General features: G+C 37.7%; 1 protein-coding gene across 5 annotated transcripts in view; it reads right to left on the bottom strand.

Moving 5' to 3' along the window:
• The window catches only part of ERCC8 (ERCC excision repair 8, CSA ubiquitin ligase complex subunit), a 65,699-nt gene that overhangs the window by 36,957 nt on the left and 842 nt on the right, over positions 1-27,900 (bottom strand). For 3 of the 5 annotated variants that reach the window (XM_047754996.1, XM_047755140.1, XM_047755061.1), the window contains exons 2-4: positions 13,479-13,574; positions 10,017-10,118; positions 7,871-7,994 (exon numbers count right to left, since the gene is read on the bottom strand). In XM_047754996.1, the coding sequence (XP_047610952.1) occupies positions 7,871-7,994; positions 10,017-10,118; positions 13,479-13,574 (322 nt within the window). Of the gene's footprint in view, positions 1-7,870; positions 7,995-10,016; positions 10,119-13,478; positions 13,575-27,900 lie in introns of those variants that run through there. The other 2 variants (XM_047755217.1, XM_047755294.1) reach the window with 2 other exon arrangements.

Here is a 27,900-nt window from a genome sequence, read left to right as displayed (position 1 = left end):
CACTGTTTACATGTAATTGTTTTATGTACCCCTTAACTGCTTATTATTGTGGATAGAGATGATTTTACTATTTTTGTCTATTAACCTTCCTACTAGTCTTGTGCTTGGACAATTTCCTGCCTTTATTATGTTTGTCATTTCAATGAGTTTTTTCCTTTTGTGATTTTCATGTTTTTGCTGTATTTTTTTCTTTTTTGCTTAAACATTTCTTGTAAATGAGAAGTTGTTTCTTTAACATTTCTTGTAAAGCTGATTTGATGGTGGTGAACTAATTTAACTTTAGTTTATCTGTGAAACTTTTAATCTCTCCATCAGATCTGGATAAGAGTCTTGCTGGGTAGAGGATTACTGATTGTAGGTCTTTTTTTTTCCTTTTCATCACTTTAAATAAATCATGCTATTCCCTTCTGGCCTGTAGAGTTTCTGCTGAAAATTCAGCTGATAGCCTTATGGGATTCACTTTATATGTAATTTTTGCTTTTCCCTTGCTGCTTTAAATATTTTCTGTGTATCTTTAATTTTTGACACTTTAAGTACAATGTGTATTGGTGTGTTCCAATTTTGCTTAATCCTGTATGGAATTCTGAGCTTCCTGGACTTAGATGTCTATTTCCTTTCACAGGTAGGAAAGTTTTCAGCTAGCCTGTCTTTAATTAAGTTCTCAGCTCCTGTCTCCCTCTCATCTCCTTCTGGGACTCCTACAGTGCAAATATCAGTACACTTGATGTTGTCCCAGAGGTCTTTTAAACTGTCCTCATTTCTTTTTCTTTTTCCTGCTTAGCATCAATGATTTTTGCTATCTTGTCTTCCAGTGCACTGATATGTTCCTCTGTATCATTTAGCTTACTGTTGATTTCTTTTAGGTTTATTTCATCTCTGGTTGTTCTTTATATTTTCTAACTCTTTGTTAAAAACTTCTAACTTCTCACTCTGTACATCCATTCTTCTCCGGAGTTCTGTGATTATCTTTACAATCACTACCCCAAACTCTTTGTTGGGTAGACTGCCTATCCCCATTTCTCTTAGCTCTTTCTGCTGGGGTTTTATGTTGTTCCTTCATTTGGAACATGTTTCACTGTCACCTCACCTTGCCTAACTTGCTGTTTTTATTTTTATGTATCTGGTAGGTTGGTTATGATCCCCAGCCTTGAAGAAGTGGCCTTTTGTAGGAAATGGCTTATGCTTCCCAGCAGCACATTCCCCTTATCACCAGTTTTATATGTTCTAAGGGTTCCCCCATGAGGGCCTTTCTGTTGTAGTGGGCTGACTGTGTGAGCAGTCTGGTAGGATTGGTTGGTCCTCAGTCTGTTTGGTTGCCAGGTCCTGCCTTGTGTGGAGTGTGCTGGCCACTGGTTGTTGGGAATGGGTCATAAGGTAGCTAACTGTGGAACCCTGGGGCTGTTGCCTGCTAACTGGTAAGTAAAGTCTGGTCCTGGGACTAGTGCCAGCCTACTATCAGGCAAAGCTAGGTCTTGGGGTCTGGTTGTAGGGGCCAGGGGGTTCTAGCGGAAGTATCAGGTTGCTGGTGGATGTGGCTGGTTCCTGACACAGTTGGCTATGGGGCTTGGGGTGCCTTAAAGCTTATCTTGGCTTGCTAGCAGGTGAGGCCCAGCCTAGCTGCTACCAGGGCAGAATCTGACCTGCTAGTGAGTGGTCAGGTTTGCAGACTATGGGACTATGGTTTTCTTGTGGCTGGTGTCTGACTGCTAGTTGGTGAAGGCAGGGCTCCAGGAATTCTGTGGCTGGCGCTTTCCCACTAGTGGGTGGTGCTGTGCCCTAGTCTCTGGCTATAGGTCCCTATAGGTGTCAGGTCAGTGCCTGTGCAGTGGTGTGTGCAGCCAGGTCCTGGGCCCTCTGGTGGGCAGGGCTGTCTTGTTCAGAGGTGGCTGTGGGCTAAAGGGGTCCTAAGACAGCTTGTCGAATGGTAAGTGATGTTATATCCACATCCAGCTGACTGGCCCGAGGCATCCCAGCATCAGTGCCTGCAGACTGTTGGACCAGAGCAGGGCTGGGGTCTAGGGCTGAGAAGCTAGAGGGAAGATTCCTAAATGGCACTTGCCAGCACCAGTGTTCACTTGGTAGAAGGAGCTCCCAAAAGTGGATGCTACCCGTGTATATGTTCCTAGGATGAGCTGTAGTTGCCTCTTGCCTGAGTGACTCTCCAAAATCAGTAGGTAGGTCTCACCTGAACTTCTATCAAATCACTGCTTCTGCCCTGGTTTCTAGAGGGTGTAAGATTTTGTGTACACCCTTTAAAAGTGTAGTCTCTATCTCCCACAGCCCTTGGGGACTTTCAAAAGTAAGCACTGGCCTTCTAAGCAAAATGTCCCGGGGCTTGTCTTCTTTGTAGGGACCCCTGGGCTGTGGGGCCTGATATGTAGCATGGACTTCTCACTCCTTTGGGAAAACCTCTGCAGCTGTAATTATTCTCCCATTTTTTGATAGTCCACCAGGGTGTATGGGATTTGACTATATTGTGACTCCATCCCTCCTATTTGCCTTGGCCTTGCGGTGGTTCCTTTTTTATCTTTAGATGAAGGAGAGTTTTTTTGGTAGGTTCTGGTCTTCATTTCTCATGGCTGTTTTACAAGTAGTTGTGATTTTGATATGCCTATGAGAGGAGGTGAGCTCAGGGTCTTTCTACTCCGCCATCTTGCTGATACTCTTGAGTCTCTGAATTCTTTTTTTTTTTTTTTTTTTGGTCTTTTTAGGGCCGCACACGCAGCATATGGAGGTTCCCAGGTCAGGGGTCCAATCGGAGCTGTAACCACCAGCCTACATCACAGCCATAGCAACACCAGATTTGAGCCACACCACAGCAACGCTGGATCCTTAACCCACTGAGTGGAGCCAAGGATCGAACCTGCAACCGCATGGCTCCTAGTTGGATTTGTTAATCACTGAGCCACGACAGGAACTCCAAGCTTTGAATTCTTGAATGTGCTATATCCCACAATTTATTTAGGTCCTAGTTTCTCTTAATACTATAATACAGTTTTCTGTGCAGTGTTGAGTGGTTCTATAAACTTTTCAATTTCTTACTAGGTATATGATGACTTGTGCTACAATTGTAAACTAAATTAATTTTAAAATTTCATTTTATAATTCTTTGTACCTGGAATTCTGAACTACAACTGACCTTATACTTAGCAACTTTGCTAAATTTTATTTTATTTTATTTTATTTATTTATTTATTTTGTCTTTTTGCCTTTTGTAGGGCTGCTCCTGCGGCATATGGAGGTTCCCACGCCAGGGGTTGAATTGGAGCTGTAGCCAGAGCCACAGCAACACAGGATCCAAGCTGCGTCTGCAACCTACACCACAGCTCACAGCAACGTCAGATCCTTAACCCACTGAGCAAGGCCAGGGATTGAACCTGCAACCTCATGGTTCCTAGTTGGATTCGTTAACCACTGAGCCACCACAGGAACTCGTAAATTTTCTATATTATAATTTTACTAGAGTTTCTTTTGGATTTTCCATGTTCATGTCATGTGTAAATGACAGTGTAAAGAATTTCCCTTCTATTATTCCTGGTATGTTAGGAATTAAAAAAAATTATGAATGGGTATAGACTTATATTAAGAAGTGTAATTATTTTCCTCAATAAACTGGGTATAGAGTGAAAAAGTACCCCAACATAATAAAGGTCATATATGGAGTTCCCATCGTGGCTCAGTGGTTACTGAACCCAACTAGTATCTGTGAGGCTGTGGGTTTGATCCTTGGCCTTGCTCAGTGGGTTAAGCTACAGCTTCGATTCGACCCCTAGCCTGGGAACCTCCATATGCCATGTGTGCAGCCTTAAAAAGACAAAAGACAAAAATGAAAAATAAAAAAAATAAAAGTCATATATGATAAGCCCATAGGTAACTCAACATACTCAACAGTTAAAAGCTGAATGCTCTTCCTCTAAGATCAGGGAGGAGACAAGGATGCCCACTCTTGTCACTTTATTCAACAGTGCTAGAAGTCCTAGCCAAAGCAATTAAGCAAGAAAAAGAAATATCAGGCATTCAGACTAGAGAGAAAAAAGTAAAACTGTATCTGCACAAATACCATATGATATCACTTACACCTGGAATCTAATACATGGCACGAATGAACCTCCACAGAAAGAAAATCATGGACACGGAGAACAGACTTGTGGTTGCGAAGGGGGAGGGAGTGGGATGGACTGGGAGCTTGGGGTTAATAGATGCAAACTATTGCCTTTGGAATGGATAAGCAGTGAGATCCTGCTGTATAGCACTGGGAATTATATCTAGACACTTATGATGGAGCACAGTATGACAAAAAAGAATGTATATATGTACGTGTGACTGGGTCACCTTGCTGTACAGTAGAAAACTGACAGAATACTATAAACCAGCTATAATGGAAAATAATAAAAATCATTAATAAAAAAATTAAAAAAATAAAACTGTCTATCTGCAGATGACATAAGACTATACACAGAAAACCCTAAAGAGTTCACAAAAAAAACTGTTAGAATAAATTGAATTCAGTAAAGTTACAGGATTCAAAATATATTAAAAAAAATCAGCTGAATTTCTATATACTAATAACAAACTATCAGAAGGAGAAATTAAGAAAACAATTCCATTTACAAATACAGCATAAAGAGTAAAATACCTAGAAGTAAATTTAACTAGGGAGATGAAAGGTACACTCTGAAAACTATAAGAACTTGATAAAAGAAACTGAAGATATGAATAAATAAAAACATATTCCATACCAATGGACTGAAAGAATTAACAATGTCAAAATGTCCATGATACTTAACGCAATCTACACATTTAATGCAACCCATACCAAATTCCCAGTGGCATTTTTCACAGAAATAGGAAAGAAAAATCCTCATATTTGCATGGAACTACAAAAGACCCTGAATTGCTAAAGTAATCTTGAGAAAGAAGAGCAAAGTGTGGGGGGTATCACACTTCCCGATTTCAGGCTGTATGGTAGCCCCCCCTTATCTATTGTTTCACTTTCCTCAGTTTCAGTTACCTGAGGCCAACTGTGTGTTGAAAATATTAAATGGAAAATTCCAGAAATAAATAATTCATAAGTTTAAAATAACAAGCTGTCTGAGGAGCATGACGAAATCTTGCTTGTCCTGCCCAGATGTTAAATTACCTACTTGATCCACGCTACATACACTACCCACACATTAGCATGGGAAAAAACACAGTATATGTGTACGTATATATACATGGTTTGGTAGTATTTGTGGTTTCAGGCACCCATTAGGGGTCTTAGAACATTCCACATGGATAACGGAGCACTACTGTACTGCAAAGCTATAGTAATCAAAATTGTATGGTACTGGCATAAAAATGGACACAGAAATCAGTGGACTAGAATAGAGTCCAGAAATAAACCCAGGCATATATAGTCAATTAATCTACAACAAAGGAGCCAATAATATACAATGGGGAAAAGATAGTCTTCTCAAAAAATGGTGTTGGGAAGACTGAACAACCACGTGCAAAAGAATAAAACTGGACCACTATCTTGGAGCACTATCTTACACCACAGAGGTAGATTAACTCAAAATGGACTAAAGACTTGAACCTAAGACCTGAAACCATAAAACTCCTAGAAGAAATCACTGATATTGCTCTTGGTGAAGACTGTTTGGATTTGACACCAAAAACAAAGGTAACAAAAGCAAAAATAAGCAAATGGAACTACATCAAACTAAAAAGCTTCTGCACAGCAAAGCAAACACTCAACAGTATAAGGGCAACCTACAGAATGGGAGAAAATACTTGCAAGTTACATATCTGATAAAAGGTTAATACCAAAATACATAAAAAACTCATACAACTCAACAGCCAAAAACCCAAGCAATCTGAATAAAAACTGGGCAGAGGACACAAATAGACATTTTTTTCAGTGAAGATAGATAAATGGCCAAAAGAAACATGAAAAGTTGTTCAATATCACTAATCACCAGGGAAATGCAAATAAAAACCACATTGAGCTATCACCTCACATCTCTTAGAACAATCAAAAAGACAAGAGATAGCAAGTGTTGGTGAGGATACGGAGGAAAGGAAACCATTGTGACTGTTAGTAGGAATGTAAAGTGGTGCAGCCACTATGGAAAACAATATGGAGGTTTCTCAAAAAATTAAAAATTGGAGTTCCCATTGTGGCTCAGTGGGTTACAAAGCTGACTTACATCCGTAAGGATGTGGGGTGAATTCCTAGCCTTGCTTAGTGGGTTAAGGATCTGACGTTGCTGTGAGCTGTGGTGCAGGTGGGAGATGTGGCTTGAATCCTGCATTACTGTGGCTGTGGCTGTGGCTGGCAGCTACAGCTGTCATTCAACCTCTAGCCTGGGAACTTCCATATGCCGCAGGTGAGTGTTCCCCCCCCCCCCAACCAAAAAAAAAAAAAAGAAAAAGAAAAAATAGAGCCATATGATCCAGCAATTCCACTTCTGGGTATACAGCCAAAGGAAATGAAATCACTATCTCAAAGAGATATCGGTGCCTTCATGTTTTCTACAGTAATATTTATAATAGCCAAGTCAGGGAAACAATCTAAGTATCCATCAGTGCATGAAGGGATAAAGGAGATATCTCACACACACACACCCCCCAATGAAATATTATCCAGCCATGAGAAAGAATTAAATCCTGATATTTGTGACAACATGACTTGAACTTGAGGGCATTATACTATGTGAGGTAAGACAGACAGAGAAAGACAAATACTTTATAATATCACTTACATGGAGAATCTTAAAAAAACAAACTAATAGTAACAGAGAATAAAGTGATGATTACCAGGAGAAGTAGTGGAAAAAATAAAAAAATTTGGTCAAAGGGTACAAGCTTCCAGTTTTAAGTTGAATAAGAGAACAGAGAAGTTTCATAGTGAAGGGGACTTGAGACAGGGAGTACAATATATAGTATGTTCAGAAGGCAAAATGAGATCAATTTAGCAGCAATACATCATTTATGTTGAAAAGAGGGAGAAGCTAAGGTTGAGAAAGTAGGAGGTGAGGTAATGGAGAACTTAGACTGCCAGGCTGAATTTAGACAATGGAGTCACTAGAAGGTTTGGGTGGAGAGGATGGAACTGCTTTACTCTGATTAATTCTGTGGAAAATGTGGGAAGGAAAATAATGCAGGGAAATCATTTAGGAGTTTTTAGTTATTGTATAGAGGTACAGTTATGGTGAAAAAAAAACAGAAAAGAAAAATCTGAGAGTTTGAAGGAAGAGGTGCTAGGATTTGAGGACTAAATGAATATGAGGAGGAACACGTTAAGTTTGAGGAGACGCCACTACATTTAAGTAAGAGAGGTTCTATAGACAGCTAAAGACATTGGGAGTACAGCTCAGGGAAAAATCAGCCCTAGAAGTATAAATATGATGAAATATAAAAATGATTACCTATTGTCTATGTTTACTAAGCTATAATATTAATAACTTTCTTTTCCTTCAAGTTTTTAGGTCAATAGGAGATAAATCCAATATTCTTTCCTACACCACTAGACCATAGTTGCTTTTGAATAATAAAGTAAGTAATAATAGCTGATGTTTTTGAGCACTTACTATAGGCCAGGCACTGTTCTAGATACTGAACTATTTAATCCTCACAACTATTCTATAAAGTACAATCATTACCTTTTAAAGATAAATACAGAGAGGTTTAGACACTTGCCAATATCATAAAGCTTGTCAGAAGCAGAGCCAAGATATGAACTCAAGCAGTCTAGCTCACCTTACACACTATACTCCTTTCACATCTAACATATACAACATCTTACCAAAGAATCACACTAAAATGGTTTAGGACTAAATTCTCCTTCATCGTACAGAGCAACCTGGAAAAGTTTTAATGTACTCACTTGTAAGGTATTTGTATCCCACACTTTCAGAGTTTTATCAAATGAACTTGATGTGAACATGCCAGTGTCATGAGGATACCACTGTACAGTCTCCACACTGTATTTGTGAACATCAGGGTGGTTTCTACAAAAAGCAATCAAAATGTAGAGATAATGATTTATTTGAGTCTCAAAACTGATACTATTAACAAGTAGCAGTCTCAGGAATGGTGAAACCTAGATCACACACCATGTCCTAGCTGTCCAGGGAAAGAGAATATCTAAGCATTTTTACTTTTAGGCTCCCACAGCATGATGTGGAGGCTTGATTCTCACTAAGGCTCATCAAGTGAGGGACTTGCTATTTCTGTACTATAGCCTGGAGGGATAAGCCAGCTATACTGGACCTCTTCATGAAGGGGACAGTGATTTTTTCCCTACTGCGCAAGATATTTATTCTGGTTTTGGATTTGCTTTCCCTGAGTATCATTTTATTAGCACTGTCATTCTTAGAATTGTTGCCTCTCATACCTCCATGGTGTTCCACACAGCAGCACTGCTTCTGATTAAGACCTTACTTCTATAAAAAAGAACACAACTGGTAGATGCTCATGGGATTCACTACTTTTATGTAAGCCATCACCCACAGAAGCATGATTTGTTAAAAACCCAGTTATGATATCAGCATATATCACCTTGTGATGATACTGTGCTATCCTGAGGGATGCAGTACATGTTCTGAACCAGTTATCCATCCACACAGTATATGTATCCTTTACTGAATCTTTTTTTTTTTTTTTTTTGCTTTTTAGGTCATATGGAAGTTCCCAGGCCAGGGGTCGAATTAGAGTTGTAGCTGCCAGCCTACATCACAGTTCACGGCAATGCCAGGTCCTTAACCCACTGAGCGAGGCCAGAGATTGAATCCGTGTCCTCATGGATACTAGTCAGGTTTCTTACCGCTGAGCCACAACAGGAACTCCAGTCTTTACTGAATCTTAATGCAAAGAAACTGGCTGTTTAGAAACACTTTTGAGACAATGGAGACACTGGAACACCAAGTGGATACTTAATATCAGGAATTACTGAATGTGAGATAGTGACACGGTAGTTATACTTGTAAAGCATCTTTTATCTTTTAGGGATAAAAATAATTATGAATGAAATGATACCCTTCTGAGATCTGCTTCAAAATAATCCTGAGTAGATGGGTAAAGATGAAACAAAATTGGTTTGACAGATAGTTGTTGAAGCTGGGTGATGGGTACCTAGTTCATTAACATACACTTAATTTTTGTATGTTAGAAATTTCCAGTAATGAGAAAAAAACAGAATACTACTACAACCCTCTGCAGATAGGACTGTCAAGAGTTCTGATTCCTTAAGGCAAAGGTTTAGATCTCAATACAGGATAAAGGACCTTGAACACATGTGGTGCTACCTGAAGAAATAAGACACGAAGAAGGAAAATCTTATGTGCCAGTTCTGGCCTTCTGAGACAGCTGCAAAAAAGGGACTACAGCACCTACTCGTATTTCATTTATTTCTATGTCATGTATATATTTATATATTTTAACACATTTCCCCTTCTTCTTTTTTTTTTTTAGGGCCGTAGGTGCAGCATATGGAAGTTTCCAGGCTAGGGGTTGAATTGGAGCTACAGCTGCTGGCCTATCCCATAGCCAGAGCAATGCCAAATACTTAACCCACTGAGCAGGGCCAGGGATTGAACCCGCATCTTCATAGATACCAGTCAGGTTCGTTTCCACTGAGCCAAAACGGGAACTCCAACAGTTGAAAAATCTAATTTGTGTTTATATTTAGCTGAAAAGATTCAAATGAATCTTATGCTAAGTAGTATTAAAAACTAAAATTAGTTACTGAGGAGTGCTATATAGGTGTAGATTAAAAAAAAACATAATCAAACACTTTAAAATAAAATCCTTTTGAAAATTGATACCCAAGTTGTTTTGGGGAAGTCACATGTTAAAAATAGCTATGCCCGAATTTCAGTTATTATTTGCAAGCAATTGTCAAGGGATAGTCACGTAAATATATCACTTGAACAATTTGAGACATTCATGTGACTGCTACTTTCATGTATTGCATTTGATGCAAAAAATACTCTGTTGTTTATAAATTCATATATTACATTTTTAATACACACCTGCCAACGGAACACACTGCTTTACATGTGTAATAAGGTTGTCTGCTGGCGTTCTCAAGATCATAAAGCACAATCACACCATCTGAACCACCTGATAACATGCTAATAATAAAAAAGTTCACATTAATTTATCATTTTATATAGTTCATTTATGATTAAATATTTCTGAAAATTACTGATCCATAAACACTCAAGCTCATTATGCCTACAGAGTAAATATTCATTAGTACAGACTGCAATAAACTAACATTTTCATCTAATATTTGTGGGAAGATTCAATCTGTAGTTCCCATTGTGGTGTAGGAGTAACAAATCCAACTAGTATCCGTGAAGATGTGGGTTCAATTCCTGGCCTTACTCAGTGGGTTAGGGATCTGGCATTGCCATGAACTGTGGTATAGGTTGCAGACATGGCTCAGATCCTGTGTTTGTGGCTGTGGCATAGGCCAGCAGCTGCAGCTCTGATATAACCCCTAGCCTGGGAACTTCCATGTGCCAGGGGTATGGCCCTAAGGAGACCAAAAAAAACCAACCAACCAACCAACCAACCAACCAACCAAACAAACAAAAAAAAAAAAAAAGGAGAGAGAAAGGGCTCATGAAATCAATATTCCCTGAATTCTTATATGTTACTAACAATTTGTTCTTTTGTCATTGAAAATCAGTCTGGTTGGATAGAAAACCCTTGACTCAAATTTTATTTCTTTGAACATCTTAGATAAGAAACTTCATTTCTTTGAGCATAAAGCTCTGTTACTACCAGACCTCTTAGTTATCAATGTTTTGCTCTCACTCACCCATATTCTGTGGTTTGTGGGGATATCTGATCACTTATATTTGTTAGAAGTGTTGTCATTGGTTTCTTACTTTGCCATCTTTAGTTTCTTTGCTATTTAAGGTGCAAAATAAGGAGCTTGTGTTAGAAATGAATATACTTCTTTCTTCACTGAGAAAGTCTTGCTCTAAAAAAACCCTCAGCCCATCTAAACTGTTAGTGACTTAGTAGATTTACATTCTGGTACAAGTGACTTATCCTGTTGTGAGCCAGTTTCAAGGGGTTCATGAACTAGCAGCATGTCCAAGGAACACTGATTTATAGGTTTTTGTTTTTTTTGTGTGTGTGGTTTTTAGAGCTGAACCCACAGCTTATGGAAGTTCCCAGGCTAGGGGTCACGTAAGAGCTACAGCTGCCAGCCTACGCCACAGCCACAGCAACATGAGATCCAAGCTGTCTTTGATTTGCAGCTCACGGTAACAGAGGATTCCCCCACCCAATGAACGAGGCCAGGGATTGCACCTGTATCTTCATGGATACTAGTCAGATTCGTTTCTGCTGCACCACAGTGGGAACTCCTATAGTCTTAAGAAAAATTCAGTATCAATTTATAGAACAATTGAGTTAATTAATTTGTACCTGCAGCATATGGACTTCCCCAGACTAGGGGTTGAATCAGAGCTGCAGCTGCCAGCCTATGCAACGGCGAGAGCAACGCCAGATCCTAGCCATTTCTGTTACCTACACCATAGCTCATGGAAACACCGGATCCTTAACTTACTGAATGAGGCCAGGGATCGAATCCACATCCTTATGAATATACTAGTTGGGTTCTTAACCTGCTAAGCCATGATAGGAACCCTCTAGGTTAATTTAAAAGTAGTTCTTCAAAGTTGTTTGCTCAAATAGTTCTAAATCTGACTGATGATTGGGTAGCAAAGAAAGATAGCAAGTAATGCTATGTGAAAGATTTTTTTTTTTTTTTTTTGGTCTTTTTGCCTTTTCTAGGGCCACTCCGGTGGCATATGGAGAGTCCCAAGTTAGGGGTCTAATCGGAGCCATAGCCACTGGCCTACGCCAGAGCCACAGAGCCACAGCAACAACTGATCACCTTCCAAAACAGCTGGCTGGGTATTGAATATTTTTTTTTCCACCAGCATGCAAGACCAAAAGAAATCAGCTATCCCTTGCAGCTTTTGTCCTTGATTGGGAGGTGTTATGTTGAACTTGGAAAAGGTCCAGAAAAAGAAAAGAATTATCACTGGCCGTCTTTTGGATTTAACCATGTGTTAAAGTTAGAATTCATTCACTGTACATGCTTCTCACATGCTACTAGGCGAGACCATGGCAGAAGCAGAAGCTGGAAGTAAAAAAAAAATGCAATTCTAGGAGCTCCCTGGTGGTCTAGTGGTTAAGGATCTGGCATTGTCACTGCTGTGTAATGAGTTCAATTCCTGACTTCTGCATGTCATTAATGTGGTCAAAAAAAAAAAAAAAAGAAATTCCAGTAAGCCTATCCTGGCTTATTTTAAAACAATAATAACTCACTATACCATAAAATTTGCAGGGTAAACGGAACATGACAAGACAAACTCTTCTTTAGTTACTTTTACACCTATTTATAGACCATATGAAGGGTTCTGAACTTTTTTGTTAGAGTAATGTGGGGTAGATGACATTTAAGTAGGGGAATAGCATGTTCAGATTTGCATTTTTCAAAGCACTTCAGCAGCTGTGTAGAAAGCAGATCAAAAGGAGGAGAAGTATAAGTGATGATGCTTTGGAATAACAACAGTGGTGACAACCATTTATGATACGCCTGGTCCTATGCTACTCACGTTATACATATTATTTCAATTAATCTTCACAACAACTTGTTAATTAGGTATTGTTGTTCCCATCATGCAGCTAACACAACTGAGAATTAGAAAGGTTAGGTAAATTGCTCAAAGTCACACAGCTGATATTATAAAGCTAGGGGAAACCTCAAATACAAGTCTGATGTGCTTCAGACTTAATTTTCCAAAATATATTTCTGCTTTTTATATTTGTTTTCCCACTAGACTCCCCGAGAGTAATAACTATGCAGCTACATTTTGAAACAGCACCTAAAAACATACCTCTGCACTTAAACATTCTCTGCATCCAAAGGAAGTTCAATGTTTGTTGATTTAACAATGATTATATTTAAATAAAAGTAGCTTGGGAATGTTTATTTGGCAAGATTTCATAGGTTCAATGTTCTGTATTTATTTGAAATCAATAATGCCAGATTTAAAAGGCTACAATTTAGAATTTTTAATAATTTTTATGAAATTTTACAAAATTAATCTCAAAGTAAGATTTTACTGGATCTCATTTAGAGAGAATTTTTTTTGTTTTGTTTTGTTTTGTTTTTTAGGGCCGCACCCATGGCATATGGAGGTTCCCAGGCTAGGGGTCTAATCGAAGGTACAGCTGCTAGCCTAAGCTACGGCTGCCAGCCTACGCCATAGCCATGCAGAATTCGAGCCATGTCTGCAACCTACACCACAATTTACGGCAATGACGGACCCTTTAACCCAATGAGCAAGGCCAGGGATAGAACCTGCAAACTCATGGTTCCTAGTCGGATTTGTTTCTGCCGTGCCATGACGGCAACTCCTGGATCTCATTTAAAAAGAAAAATGATTTTATGATAAACTTACTATCTCCCTTCAACAGGTTCAATGTCAAGGGTGTTAACTCCACTGCCATGGATCCTTTCAACATCTCTGTCCTTGTTTAACTCCAGTCCCAAAACTCTGTTAAGAAAACATAAAAATTAAAAGGAAGAAAAAGATAAAACTAAACATTAAGAAAGTAATTTAACATAAAAAATATTACATGGATTCAAAAAACTGCAAGGGGGAGTTCCTGTTGTGGCTCAGTGGTAACGAACCCGTCTAGTATCCATGAGGATGCGGGTTCGTTTCCTGGCCTGGCTCAGTGGGTTAAAGGATCCAGTGTTGCCGTGAACTGTAGAGCAGGTCGCAGATGTGCCTTGGATCCCGCACTGCTGTAGGCCTGTGGCTGTGGCTCCAAATTCAATGCCTGGACTGGGAAAATCCATATGCTGCAGGTGTGGTCCTAAAAAGACAAAATAAATAAACAAACAAACTGCAAGTGGAGTTCCTTGGTGGCTTAGCAGCTTAAGGATGTGGCATTGTCACTGCTGTGGCTCAGGTCACTGCAGTGGCATAGGTTCAATTTCTGGTCCTGGAACTTCTGCATGCCTCAGGTATGGCCAAGAAAAAAATCTGCAATGCTTACATCATCTAACATACATCTAAAAAGACATTTTTAGAATATTAAAGACCTTATACAAATTTTAAAAATACAATAGTACTAACAATTACACGTAAAGAATTTCTCCTGAAACATTATCTTAAACTTTAAAGAGCATATTTTATTAATTTTTTAACTTAGATATACAGAAACTGAAACATATTTTCATGAACAAAAAGTTAAATTCTGGTAATTTAAACCTAACTGAGGACACCAAGTGGACAAAATCTTAAATTACAGTATTTTATTTATTTATTTGTTTATTTATTTATTTGTCTTTTCTAGGGCCTCACCCAAGGCATATGGAGGTTCCCCGGCTAGAGGTCTAATCAGAACTGCAGCCACTGGCCTACGCTACAGCCACAGCAATATGGGATCCGAGCCTCGTCTGCGACCTATACTACAGCTCACGGCAACTCTGGATCCTTAATCCACTGTGGAAGGTCAGGAATCCAACCTGCAACCTCATGGTTCCTAGTCAGACTCGTTAACCACCGAGCCACGACGGGAACTCCAAATTACAGTATTTTTAAAAAAATTCCCTGAATTATTTTTCAAGTCTTATGGAAATGAGTATGTTCAATTTAACAATTAAGGGAGTTCCCGTCATGGCACAGTGCTTAATGAATCCAACTAGGAACCATGAGGTTGCGGGTTCGATCCCTGGCCTTGCTCAGTGGGTTAAGGTGTTGCCATGGGCTGTGGTGTAGGTTGCAGACGTGGCTCGGTTCCCACGTTGCTGTGGCTCTGGCAAAGGCTGGTGGCTATAGCTCCAATTCAACCCCTAGCCTGGGAACCTCTACATGCCACGAAAGCAGCCCTAGAAAATGCAAAAAAAAAAAAAAGACAATTTAACAATTAAATACATTTAAATAAATCAAATGAAATATTTATAAATAAAAATGATTAACAAATACGCTCAAAAATTAAGATAAATAAAATTTCTGATATTTGATAACAGTAAACCATCATTATTCTGGTGAGGATATTAAGATTAGATGAGTTGAAACATAAAAAGTGCTCATAACAATGCCTCGAACATAGTTAAGTGCCTAAAGAATGTTAACTATTAGAATTTGTCTAAATCTTTTGGATGTTAAAAAGCATTTATATTAATTTAACTGAAATGATTTCTAAATTCATTATTGATCAAAATGATGCTAATTTAAATGAGATTTTCCTCCCAGTTTTATTGAGAAATAAATGAATACATCACTGTTTAAGGTGTACAGCATGATGGTTTAATTTACATACATTGTGTAATGACTACCACAATAGGTTTGGCTAACATCCATCATTTCCTATAGATACAACAAAAAAAAGAGAAAAACTTTCTGTCTGCAGGATGAAAACTCTTAGGATTTACTCTCTCTTTTTGTTTTTGTTTTGCTTTTTAGGGCTGTACCCTTGGCATATGGAGGTTCCCAGGCTAGGGGTCAAATCAGAGCTACTGCTGCAGACCTATGCCACAGCCACAGCCACATCAGATCTGAGCCACGTCTGTGACCTACACCACAGCTCACGGCAATGCCAGATCCTTAACCCACTTAGAGAGGCCGGGGATTGAACCTGAAACCTCATGGTTCCTAGTCGGATTAATTTCGCTACACCTTGATAGGAACTCCCAGGATTTACTCTCTTAACTTTCCGATATAACATATATCAGTGTTAATTATAGTCAACATGTAACTGGAAGCTTGAACCTTTCAACCACTTTCCTGCAAGGATACCTCCTCCTCCTATCTGCCTGTGGTAACCACAGATCTGATTTCTTTTTCTGAGTATTTTTGTTTTTGTTTTTAGATTTTAAACATTTAAGTGAGATCATATAGTATTTGGCTTTCTCTGATGGACTTATTTCATTTCACATAATGCCTTCAAGGTCCATCCAAGTTGTTGCAAATGGTAGGATTTTTCATTTTTTTGTGGCTAAATAATATGTCATTGTACATATATACCACAACTTCTTTACCTATTCATCCACAGATGGGCACTTATGTTTCCATGTCTTGGCTATTGCAAATAATGTTGCTATCAACATGGGGGTGAGATATCTTTTCAAGTTACTGTTTTCATTTCCTTTGGATATATTCCCAGAAGTGGAAGTGCTGGATCACATGGTAATTCTCTTTTAATTTTTTGAGGATCCCCTATACAGTTTCCCACAGTGGCTGTATCAATTTATAAATCCCAGGAAAGGTGCACAAGGGTTCCATTTATTCCAAATCTACTCTAGCATCTGTTATCTCATCTTTTTGATAACAGTCATTCTAACACGCGTAAGGGTTGTCTCATTGCTGTTGGCTTTGCATTTTCCTGATACTAGTAATGTTGAGCACCTTTTCACATACCTGTTGGCCATCTGTATATCTTCTTTGGAAAAATGTCTATTCATGTCCTGTCCCATTTTTCAATTTTTTTGGCTATTAAGTTGTATGAATTTTTCATATATTTTGGATATTAACTCCTTATCAGATATATAGTTTGCAAATATTTTTTCCATTCTGTAGGTTGTCTTTTCACCTTGATAGTTTCTCTTGCTATACAGAAGCTTTTCAGTTTAATATAGTCTCGCTTATTTATTTTTTTATTTTTATTTTTTGCTTTTTAGGGAAGCACCCACGGCATATGGAGGTTCCCAGGCTAGAGGTCTAATCAAAGCTACAGTTGCCAGCCTATGCCAGAGACACAGTAACACCAGATCCAAACCACATCTGCGACCTACACCATGGCTCACGGCAACACTGGATCCTTAACCCACTGAGCAAGGCCAAGGATTGAACCCGCGACTCATACTTCCTAGTTGGATTCATTTCCGCTGCGCCACGATGGGAACTCCTCGATTGTTTATTTTTGATTTTGTTGCTTGTGCTTTAAGCAACAAAAAAATCATTACAAAGGTCCATGTCAAGGGCTTTATTCATTTGTTTTCCTCTAGGTGTTTCATGGTTTCAGGTCTTACATTTAAGTCTTTCATACATTCCAAGTTAATTTTTGTGAGTAGTGTAAGATAGGGGTTAAATTGCATTAACAGAGATTTATTTTTTTGGGCATATGCATGGCATGTGGACGTTTCTGGGCCAGAGATGGAACCAGAGTCATAGCTGTGATCTGTGCCACAGCTGGAACAATGCCAGATCCTTAACCCACTGTGCTGGGCTGGGGATCGAACCCGTGCCACCTCAGAGACAATGCTGGATCCTTAACCTGCTGTGCCACAGCAGAAACTCCTAAATGAGATTTTTTTTTAACCTACCAAAGTATCATAATTAAAAAAAAAATGCACAGTGCTAGAAAATGTACACACTGAAACTATTGTACAGTGACTAAGCAGTACTATTACTTAGAAGCATTTTGGAAATTGTTTTAACAGTAGTGTCTGATTTAAAGATATAAAAAACTCTTTCTCTCTTGGATGACAGTCTAGCTTTAGATTCAAATATTCAGCCTAACACTTGCTATTTGTCTGACCTTGATCAATAACAATAATAGCTAATACTAACTAAGAGACTACTATGTGCTAGGATTGTAATCAAGTGTAATAAGTATAATGAATAGTAATCCTAAGTGGAGGGTTTCCTACTACAAGATTATTAAACACTTTACCTATTATAAAACTAAGACATAAGTAATTTGCCCCCCAAATCACATAACTAATAATTGGTTGAGCGGCATGTAAATGCTGACATTTTTTTCTCCAGACTATTATGCTGTTCTAACATTTCTGAACTTCAATATTTCACCAGAAAATAATATTTCATATTTTCCATTGAAATGTTCATTTCTTAAAAAAATTTTCTATTTGATGATTTTTCAAATGATAATAGTAATCTTTACTTCCTATAACAAGTAAAATATCATATAAACATGGGCAAAGAGAATCAGCCCTTCCTCAAGTTTCCTCTCTTAGCAATGAATATATTATCATTAATATATTTATTTGATTAATATCCCTATATGTAACCAATCTCCCATCTCCACTACTGTTCCTTCCCCAAATGGATGCTGCTCACCAGGCTTTGGCTTTGATTTCTGTTCCCCTCAACATCCTGATCACCTGGGCATGTCTGTTCCCCCATTTAGACTACATTCACAACCTGCTCAGCCTGGGAAATCTCGCTCAAGGCCAACCTAGTCTCTGTCTTGTAGACAGCCTACCTCTACTCAACCTAAATACTTTGGGTCTGAATTGTTTGGCAACTAGAAGGAATGGTTAAGATGATGGGAAAGGGGGAGGGTCCCATCACATCCCTCAGGGAAACAGGGATAGGATCTGTGCAGAAGGGGGCAAAGTGTGCAAAAAATAGTTAAAACAGCAGGCCCGAGATTACTATCCTTAGAAAAGTCTGCTTAAAGATTGGCCTTTACCTGACTTCTGGGATTTCAGGAGGGTTCTCATCATTTCTAGGTAAGAGTGGCTCACTGTGCCTAAACTGTTTGGAACAAACATTGTACATTATCATGAATACTTACATTCCTCTGGGAGTCTGGAATTTTGGTACATGCTAAGCAGAAAGTGCCTATGTAACCAGTCTCCACTTAAAAACTCTAGACACTCAATCTCTAATGAGCTTCCCTGATAGACATTTCAACAATGCTGTCACAATTAATTGCTAAAGAAATTGAGCGTGTCCTGTGTGACTCCACTGGGAGAGGACTCTTAGGCTTGTGCCTGGTTTCCTTCACAAGCCACCCATTTGCCTTTTCCTTTGCTGATTTTACCTTACATACTTTTACTGTAATAAATCACAGCCATGAGTAATTTGGTAAAACAATAAGCTACATACTGACTCTTTCTAGAGAATTCTCAAATCTGGGAATGGTCTTGGGGACTCTTCACACACAAAAGCATGTAAGTAGAAGGAAGAGGGATAGAGAAAATAGGGGAGAAAAGAAGGAGAGAAAGTGAAGGAGAGAGGGTGAAGGGGAAAGGAGCGAAAGAGAAGTGATGAGGGAAGACAGAGGAAATTGAGGTATAGAAAGTACGGAAAAGAGCAAGTCCCGATGTCTTTAAAAATTATTCTTTCAATCTCTTTGTTGTGAAATATCACATACTGGTTATTAATGGCCAGAATCCATTTTGATCAGTTGGTTTCCATGCCATGCTGATTGCTAAATATTTTATTACTGACTTATCTCTCCTATGGCAAATGGTTACTCAAATTTTCTATTTAATTTCAGCTTCAATCTTTCATATTAACTTTTTGTTTTGATGTCTTAATATGGCTTAAATAAATTCTATTACATTCTTTCACATTCTTCAATGATGAAATCTCTATTTTTTTAGGCTAGGATATTTCTTTGAATACAACTTTCCCGGGTCCTCTAAGTCATGGAAATAGTTTTCCTGGCTCTCCAGATAATTTATAACTTCAATTTTCATTTCATTTTTGATTCAAGAGTTATTTGGAATGTAATTCCTAAGTCTTCAAACACTAAATTAGAAGTGATGATGATGTTCTCAGTAATTAATTTACTTCCAATTTCTTTAGCTTATGATCAAAGAGTATGACCTGTAAGATGGCTATCATTTTGAATTTGTCTAAGTTTTCTCAAGCATATGAAATTTTAATAAATGTACCACTGACATCTAAAAAAATATATACTTCTCCATTTAAGAGATGTAAAGTTATATATGTGTGTTAAGTTTGGTGTGTTGTTTATTAATTTTCTCCATATGTGTGTATTTACTATCTACTCAGGACCATTCTAGAAAAGAAACTAGTGTCAAATTTTCCTTACATTTTGCTTTATATTGTTAACTGCTTGAATACATGTTTTATGATACTAATTCTTTTTTTTTTTTTTCCTGTTTTTCCTTTTTAAGGCCATACCTGCAGCATAAAGAAGTTCCTGAGAAAGAGGATGAATTGGAGCTGCAGCTGCCAGCCTATGCCATAGCCACAGGAACAGTGGATTTGGGCTGCAACCTATGCTGCAGCCTGTGGCAACACAGGACCCTTAACCCACTGAGTGAGGCTAGAGATCAAACCCACATCCTCACGGACACTATGATGGGTTCTTAATCCACTGAGCCACAATGGGAAGTTTGTATACTAATTCTTCATCATTGTGCTTTAAATAATGCAGTCCATTACAATATTTGGTGCTTTTTATATATCATGCTCTTGGATTTTAAGAATCAATATTATCAAAATGACTATACTACCCAAGGCAATCTACAGATTTGATGCAATCCCTTTTTTCACAGAATTAGAACAAAAAAATTTTTTAATGTGTATGGAAGCACAAAAGACCCCAAATAGCCAAAGCAATCTTGAAAAAAAAAAGAACTGGAGGAATCATGCTCCCTGACGTCAGACTATACTACAAAGCTACAAGGTCATTAAAAGTGTATGGTACTGGCACAAAAACAGAAATATAGATCAGTGTAACAGTGTAATAAGACAGAAAAAAAAAGAAAGAGATAAATGTACATACAAATCCAAGATCAACTAATCTATGACAAGGGAGACAAGTATATACAATGGAGAAAAGTCCTTTCAATAAGTGGTACTGGGAAAATGGACAGCTACATGTAAAATAATGAAATTAGAACGTTTTCTAACATCATACACAAAAATAAACTCAAAATGGATTAAAGGCCTGAATGTAAGGCTGGATACTATAAAACTAGTAGAGGAAACATAGTCAGAACACTCTTCAACATAAATTGTAGCAATATCGTTTTTGACCCACCCCCTAATAAGGAAAATAAAAACAAAAATAAACAAATGAGGCCTAATTAAACTTAAGTTTCTGTATAGCAAAAGAAACCATAAAAAAAAAAAAAATAACCTACGGAATGGGAGAAAAATCTTTGCAAACGAAGTGATTAAAAAGGTCTTAATCTCCAAAACATACAAATATCTCAGGCAGCTTTACAGTTAAAAAACAAAACAAACAAACAAAAAAACCCAAGAAAAAAAGGGTCAGAAGATTTAAATAGACATTTTTTCCAAAGAAGACAGGTGGCAAAAAGCACATGAAAAGATGCTCAACATCACTAATTAAGAGAGAAATGTAAATCAAAACTACAATAAATAATCACCTCACACCAGTCAGAATGGTCATCAAAAAGTCTACTAACAACAAATGCTGGAGAGGTTGTGGAGAAAAAGAAATCCTCTTACCAACCACTATGGAGAACAGTATGGAGGTTCCCTAAAAAACTATATATAGAACTACTGTATTATCCAGCAATCCTACTCCTGGGCATATAGCTGGAGAAAACCATAATTCAAAAAGATAGATGAACCTCTACATTCACTGCAGCACTATTTTCAATAGCCAAGACATGCAAGCAACCTAAATGTCCGTCAACAGATGAATGAATAAAAAACACATGGTATGTATATACAATGGAATATTATCCAGCCATTAAAAAGAATTAAATAATGCCATCTGCAGCAAAATGGATAGACCTAGAGATTATCATACTAAGTGAAGTAAGTCTGATAAAGACAAAATAACATATGATATCAATTACAGGTGGAATCTAATAAAAATGATACAAAAGAACTTATTTACAAAACAGAAACAGCGTCACAGACTTTGAAATCAAACTTATGTTACCAAAAGGGAAATGTGTGTGTGGGGGGGGTAAATTAGCAGGTTGGGATTAATATATACACACTACTGTATATAGAATAGACAATTAACAAGGGTCTACTGTGTAGTACAGCAAAATCTACTCAATACTCTGTAATAACCTATACGGGAAAAGAATCTGAGAAAGAATGGATATATGTACATGTACAACTGATTCACTTTGCTGTACACTGGAAACTAATATAACATTGTAAATCAACTACACTCCAAAAAAATTTGAAAAACAAACAAAATGTTTGGTGTTTTTAACCAAAAAAATCTCACCCTAACTTAATATAACAGTGACTTCTGCATTTTGCTTACAACTGTCTAATTTTTTATCTCTATATTAATTTATAATATTTAAGAATTTATAAATTATTTTAAACATATTTTGAGGTATTATTATCTTTTACAGCTGCACCTGTGGCATATGGAAGTTCCTGGGTCAGCCATCAAATTGGAGCTGCAGCTGAGGCCTATGCCACAGCCACAACAACACCAGATTCAAACTGCATCTGTGAGCTATGCTGCAGCTTGCAGCAATTTTGGATCCTTAATCCACTGAGCGAGGACAGGGATATAACCAGCATCCTCACAGAGACAACAATGGGTCCTTAACCCGCTGAGCCACAATGGGAACTCTGTGTTTAGTTTTATTTTATTTAACAAATTAATCTGGGAGTTCTCATTGTGGCTCAATAGGTTAAGAACCCAATTAGTATCCATGAGGATGCTGGTTTGATCCCTGGCCTTGTTCAGTGGGTTAAGGATCTGCAATTGCCGCAAGCATGGTGCAGGTCACAGACACACCTCAGATCTGGTGTTGCTGTGGCTGTGGTGTAGGCTGACAGCTCTAGCTCCTATTTGACTCCTAGCTGGGAACCTCCATAAGCCACAGGAGCAGCCCTAAAAAGATGAAAAAAAAAGAAGCCACTCCAGTTCTGGGTAAGATTAATAAGCAAATGCCAACCATTTCTCTAGAAATTCAACTACAAAAATCAAACAAAATGCATGGAATACCTATTTGAGGACTCTGATAAGTAAACAGCAGCAGGCAGATTGGGGGAAAACACCAAAATTCAACATACCACCAAACCAACTGCTAGTTTATTATTATTTTTTCTCCTCTGCTACTTCCTGGCCCCAGTTTAATATAGTTAGAAACCAGGAAGTGAGCACTGTGACACAAAATTTTACAAGCAAAAGAGGGAACTGCAGTAATCAAGGTCATACAGAAATCACTCATATATATTTTCTCTCCTTGCCATTCTCTTGTGGCCCAGCACCTGGCAATCTGACAGCAGTAATGGCAATGGCTGGAAATAGTGGCCTAAGGGTTGCCAGAACTTTAGGGGAGGGAATCTGTTTTCTCTGTTCATCAAAGCTCTGATCCCACCAGATTGGGTCCAACTCCCATTGCTTTCTTCCTCAGTCTTCTCACTGACAGGCCCAGATCTGGGCCCAGATGCATATGGCAGAACTGGGTCACTAGGGCCAGTGTTTCTGGCAGGAGGACCAAAAGAAGTCCTAGTGAAGAGAGGTAACAGAAAGATCACAGAGACAGAGAAGCTCAGGAAGGCAACCTCACAATAAAGTTTTTTATGAACTCCAGGACTCATCATTGAGTGGAGCATGCATTGGCTAACTTCAAGTAGCCTACAAAAGATTTTGAAAACTAAACTAACAGAGCACCACTCAGTTCACAGACTACAAAGTGGCATACTGGGGGCAGATGTGAAACAGCTTTGAAAACTGAACTGACATTGGGACAACACACATAAGAAGGTAAGAACTTTCAGCTTGAACCTAACCTTGCCAATTGCCTCTTTGAAAAAAAAAAAAAAAAATCATTCTTCACAGGACTGAAGCAAGACCCAGAGTCTCAGAACATTTCAAAATATCCAGGGTACAATCCAAAATTACTCTGCATAAGGAGAATCATGGACATTTCAACTGCTATGGGAAAAGACAATCAACAGACACCAAAGCTGAAATGAAACAAATGTTGAAATTATCTGACAAAGAGATTAAGGTAGCCATTAAAATATGCTTAAACAAGCAATTGTGAACATAATTGAAACAAATGTGAAAAAAGTAATAAAAAGAAGCAAATAAATAGAAGATGTAATTAAGTTATAACAGAAGATATAATCAAGAACCAAATGAAATCTTAGAACTGAAAAATATAAAATCATTCTTCATCAAAAAATTTAATTTTCATAAAAAACAATTTTTCTTATGGACTAAATAGCAGATTAGAGATGACAGAGGAAAAGTCAGTGACAATACTGGACAGAAATAAAGGCTAAAAACATCCCAAGCTGTAGAAGAATATACACTACAAGAAGCAGAATAGGAGTTCCCCTTGTGGCTCAGCAGAAACGAATCCAACTGGTATACATGAGGACATAGGTTTGATCCCTGGCCTCATTCAGTGGGTTAAGGATCCGAAGTTGCTGTGAGCTGTGGTGTGGGTCGCAGACATGGCTTGGATCTGGTGTTGCAGTGGCTGTGGTATAGGCCAGCAACTGTAGCTCTGATTTGACCCCTAGCCTGGGAACTTCCACATGCCAGGGTACGGCCCTAAAAAGCAAAAAAAAAAAAAAAAAAAAAAAAGGCAGAAGATTCTATGATAAATTCTAAGAAATCTATATGTAAATATATATTATACATATTTTGCAAATATATATTATAATCAAACTGCTGAAAACTAAAAAAACCAAGAAAAATTCAAAGCAACTAGTGAAAATGGCAAATTACTTATAGAGAAACAACAATTCAAATGACTGAATATTCCTTTTCAGAAACCAGAGATCCATGATACCTGCTCTAAAAGAATTGCTAAATAAAGTTCTTCAGACAGAAGTTAAGTGATATAAGGAAAGTTGGGACATCAGGAATGAAGAGAGAACAAAAATATTAAATATCTAGGTAAATAAAATAGACAATGCTTTTCCTTAAAATATGTTTGATGAAACTGCAACATTGTCCAATGAAGTTTATATATAAAATGGCAACATATATGGTGGAGGATAAAGGGTGATAAAGTTTCAATATGCCAAATGAAAGAGTAAAATATTGATTCTAAGCAGAAAATGAGAAGTCGGTGTTTTATAATTCCTATAGCAACCACAAAAAATATTATACAAAGATATACAGTTAAAATCATAATAGATAAATTAAAATGGAATACTAAATAATTTTCAAATAATACAAAAGAAAGCAGGAAAGGGGAAATAAAAAATGTGAAACAATCAGCACTTTCATCCACTGCTGATAGGTATGTAAGCTTTTAGAAAACCGTCGGCTTCTTAAAAAGTGCCAGGTATTCACCCAAGAGAAATAAAAGCCTATGTCCATAAAAAGACTTGTGCATGAATGTTTAGAGCAACTTTATACATAATAGCCAAAAACTGGAAACAACTCAAATGCCCATTAAGAAATGAATGGATAAGTAAGTCCTGGTATATCCACACAATGCAATATTCCTCATCAATACAAAAAAGAATGAATACATGCAACAGGATGGACAAATTTCTATTATTCTGAGTCAAAGAATCTACACAAAATTTCATTTATATGAAATTCTGAAACATACAAACTAATCAATAGTGACAGAAAGCAGATCAGTGGTTTGCTGGAGTAGAAAGAGTGTGAAACAGGGAAAGAAGGGAGAGAGGGATTTCAGAGTCACAATGAAATTTGGGGGCTTGTGGATGTTTGTTATCTTGATTATGATGATGACATCAGAAGTGTTTATTTATGTCAAAACTCATTAATTATATACTCTAATTTAATGTGCAATTTACTGTATGTTATTGTACCTCAAAAAAGTTGTAAAATAAAAAAGGAGACTTTGAATTGTAAACCCTGCATTTTAGTGTTCATACCTTTGACCATAGCCAATGACAAGAAGCTAGGGCAAATTACAGTAGACATATTCTTGACTAAAACAGGACTGTATGGTTGTTTAGTTAAACTAAAGCACGACTCGGGAGTTCCCTTCGTGGATCAGCAGTTAACGAAACCCACTAGGATCCATGAGGAGGTGGGAGTAGATTCCTGGCCTCGCTTAGTGGGTTAAGGATACACCCTTGCCGTGAGCTGTGGTGTAGGTTGCAGAAGCAGCTCCGATCCCAAGTTGCTGTGGCTATGGCATAGGCCAGCAGCAGTAGCTCCAATTCGACCCCTAGCCTGGGAACTTCCATACGTCCCGGGTAAGACCCCAGAAAGCAAAAAAAATCCCAAAAGAACCCCACACAACTAATGAGGGGAATCAAAGAAAAAAAAACAAACTACCTTAAACACTAACTTAAATATACAAGTAGTTCTTATTTTGCATCGTCTGTTATGTGTGAATTTCAGTTAGCATGATTGAGTTAATACCAGACCATGACATGATTTAAATCTCAGTTATTGTGGTATATTTACTGTGAGTAATAGCGTAAAGAACAAGGTTTGGTAATTGCTTTTCAGTTCACAAAACATTATGAAAATAACATGCACATTATAATTGGTGACCACTTGGAATGATTTCCTTCAAAGTCTGTGGATGATCACTGTACATTTGTTATTCAGTTCATACACAGCATTTAGCTTTGTTACCGTCATGTCCCTGAGATAAACCCACAAGGAATTTCTCAAAACACATAACTGAATGAAGGAACTGGGAAATAAAACTAAAGTGTACGAAAGCAACACAAAGTGATAATGCTGGAAGTGAAACTCAAATTGAATGTAAATGGAATTATGGAAGATATAGGTGACTATGGGACTGTTGACTCTGCTGCCATTTTAGGAACTCTAGATGAGCAGACCAAGGAAACCAATGAAGGCGAACTTATCAATATAAATGAGGAAAAGTGTTTGTGATGAAAAGGCTGAAGATGTCCTAGAGGAAGAGACACTGGCAAAAATCTTCACATTAAAAAAGCTCTGAGATATTTCATGACATTGAGGATGTAAAGGAAAAAATGTTGGACTCTGATACAAACTTAGAAAGGAATGTAATAATTAGCTAATGTATAGAAAAGATGCTCAGCTTATACTGTAAGTTGTGCAGTGATTAGAAAGACAAGCACTATTCAAATTACTCTTTTTTTTGGCCTTTTTTTAGGGCTGAAACATAGTATTTTACTTAAAGTGTATTAAATGTTAGTTTTACTATTTTTTTCATTTCCCTATCCATACATAACAGAGTATTCTAGTGTTTTGACGAAAAAATTTTAAAGTCACAGAACAACTGTAATTTTCCCCATTAATTATTAAGATTATTATTAAGATCATAATGCCAAACCCTCTTCCAGGCAATTGGAATACCAGGATTAAGGAGACAATACACTACCAAGAAAATAAACACATATACAATTTCGGTGGCAATAAACTGAATGAAGAAAATGAAGCAGAGTAATGGGATGGAGAACCATTGAGAGCAAAGAAGGGATTTGGGAGCAGCGACTGACACATTTGATAACTTCCTCTTTAGACAGTCTTCCCTTAGCAGCCATGATACCTCATTACCCTGATTTTCCTTCTATTCCTCCGGTTACTCCTTTTCAGTTCCTCTGCAATCTCATCTTCTGCTTAACTTTAAGTGTTAATATTTTTCAGGTTTTTTATCATTGAATGGCTTCTCTCTCTTTACTCCACAAATAGTAGCTAGGAAATCTTATGTCCCCCTTGCTTCACATATCATCTTGCATTAAAGATACCTAAATTTCTCCTGAGCATCAAACATATATATGCAACTGTCTACTCCACTCTCCAAGTGAAATCTTCACAAGTTCCTTGACAGCAATATGGGAAAAATCAGTATGAGCAAAATTAAAGTAAAACTTGCTCCCTCTTTGGGAAAAGATAACACCATGATTCACCCAGCCACACAAGGCACATAGCTGGGAATCATTGCTGATTCCTCCCTTTTCATCATTTTCCTATATCCAATTAATTTCCATGGTGACTGCATTTCTTATTTTTCAAGTATCTTCATCCTCTTTGTTCCAACTGCCAAGTCCCTGGCTCAACCCTCTCCTTGCAAGTTACCTAACTTAGCTCCCAGTCTTGCTCTGAACTTCAATTCATTCTCCAAGCAGATGACAAAATGCAATACTTGTCACTTTATTCTCATCTTCATACTTCTCAGCCAAGCACACAAGTCTCTTCCTCATCTTACCTCTGCCTACTTCTCCAGCTTCATCTTTTGTCAGTGGC

This window comes from Phacochoerus africanus, chromosome 1 (genome assembly GCF_016906955.1).
Source record: "Phacochoerus africanus isolate WHEZ1 chromosome 1, ROS_Pafr_v1, whole genome shotgun sequence".
NCBI classification, from domain to species: Eukaryota; Metazoa; Chordata; class Mammalia; order Artiodactyla; family Suidae; genus Phacochoerus; species Phacochoerus africanus.
Note: the sequence above shows the minus strand (reverse complement) of the source record. Positions and strands in the feature narration are given on the sequence as shown.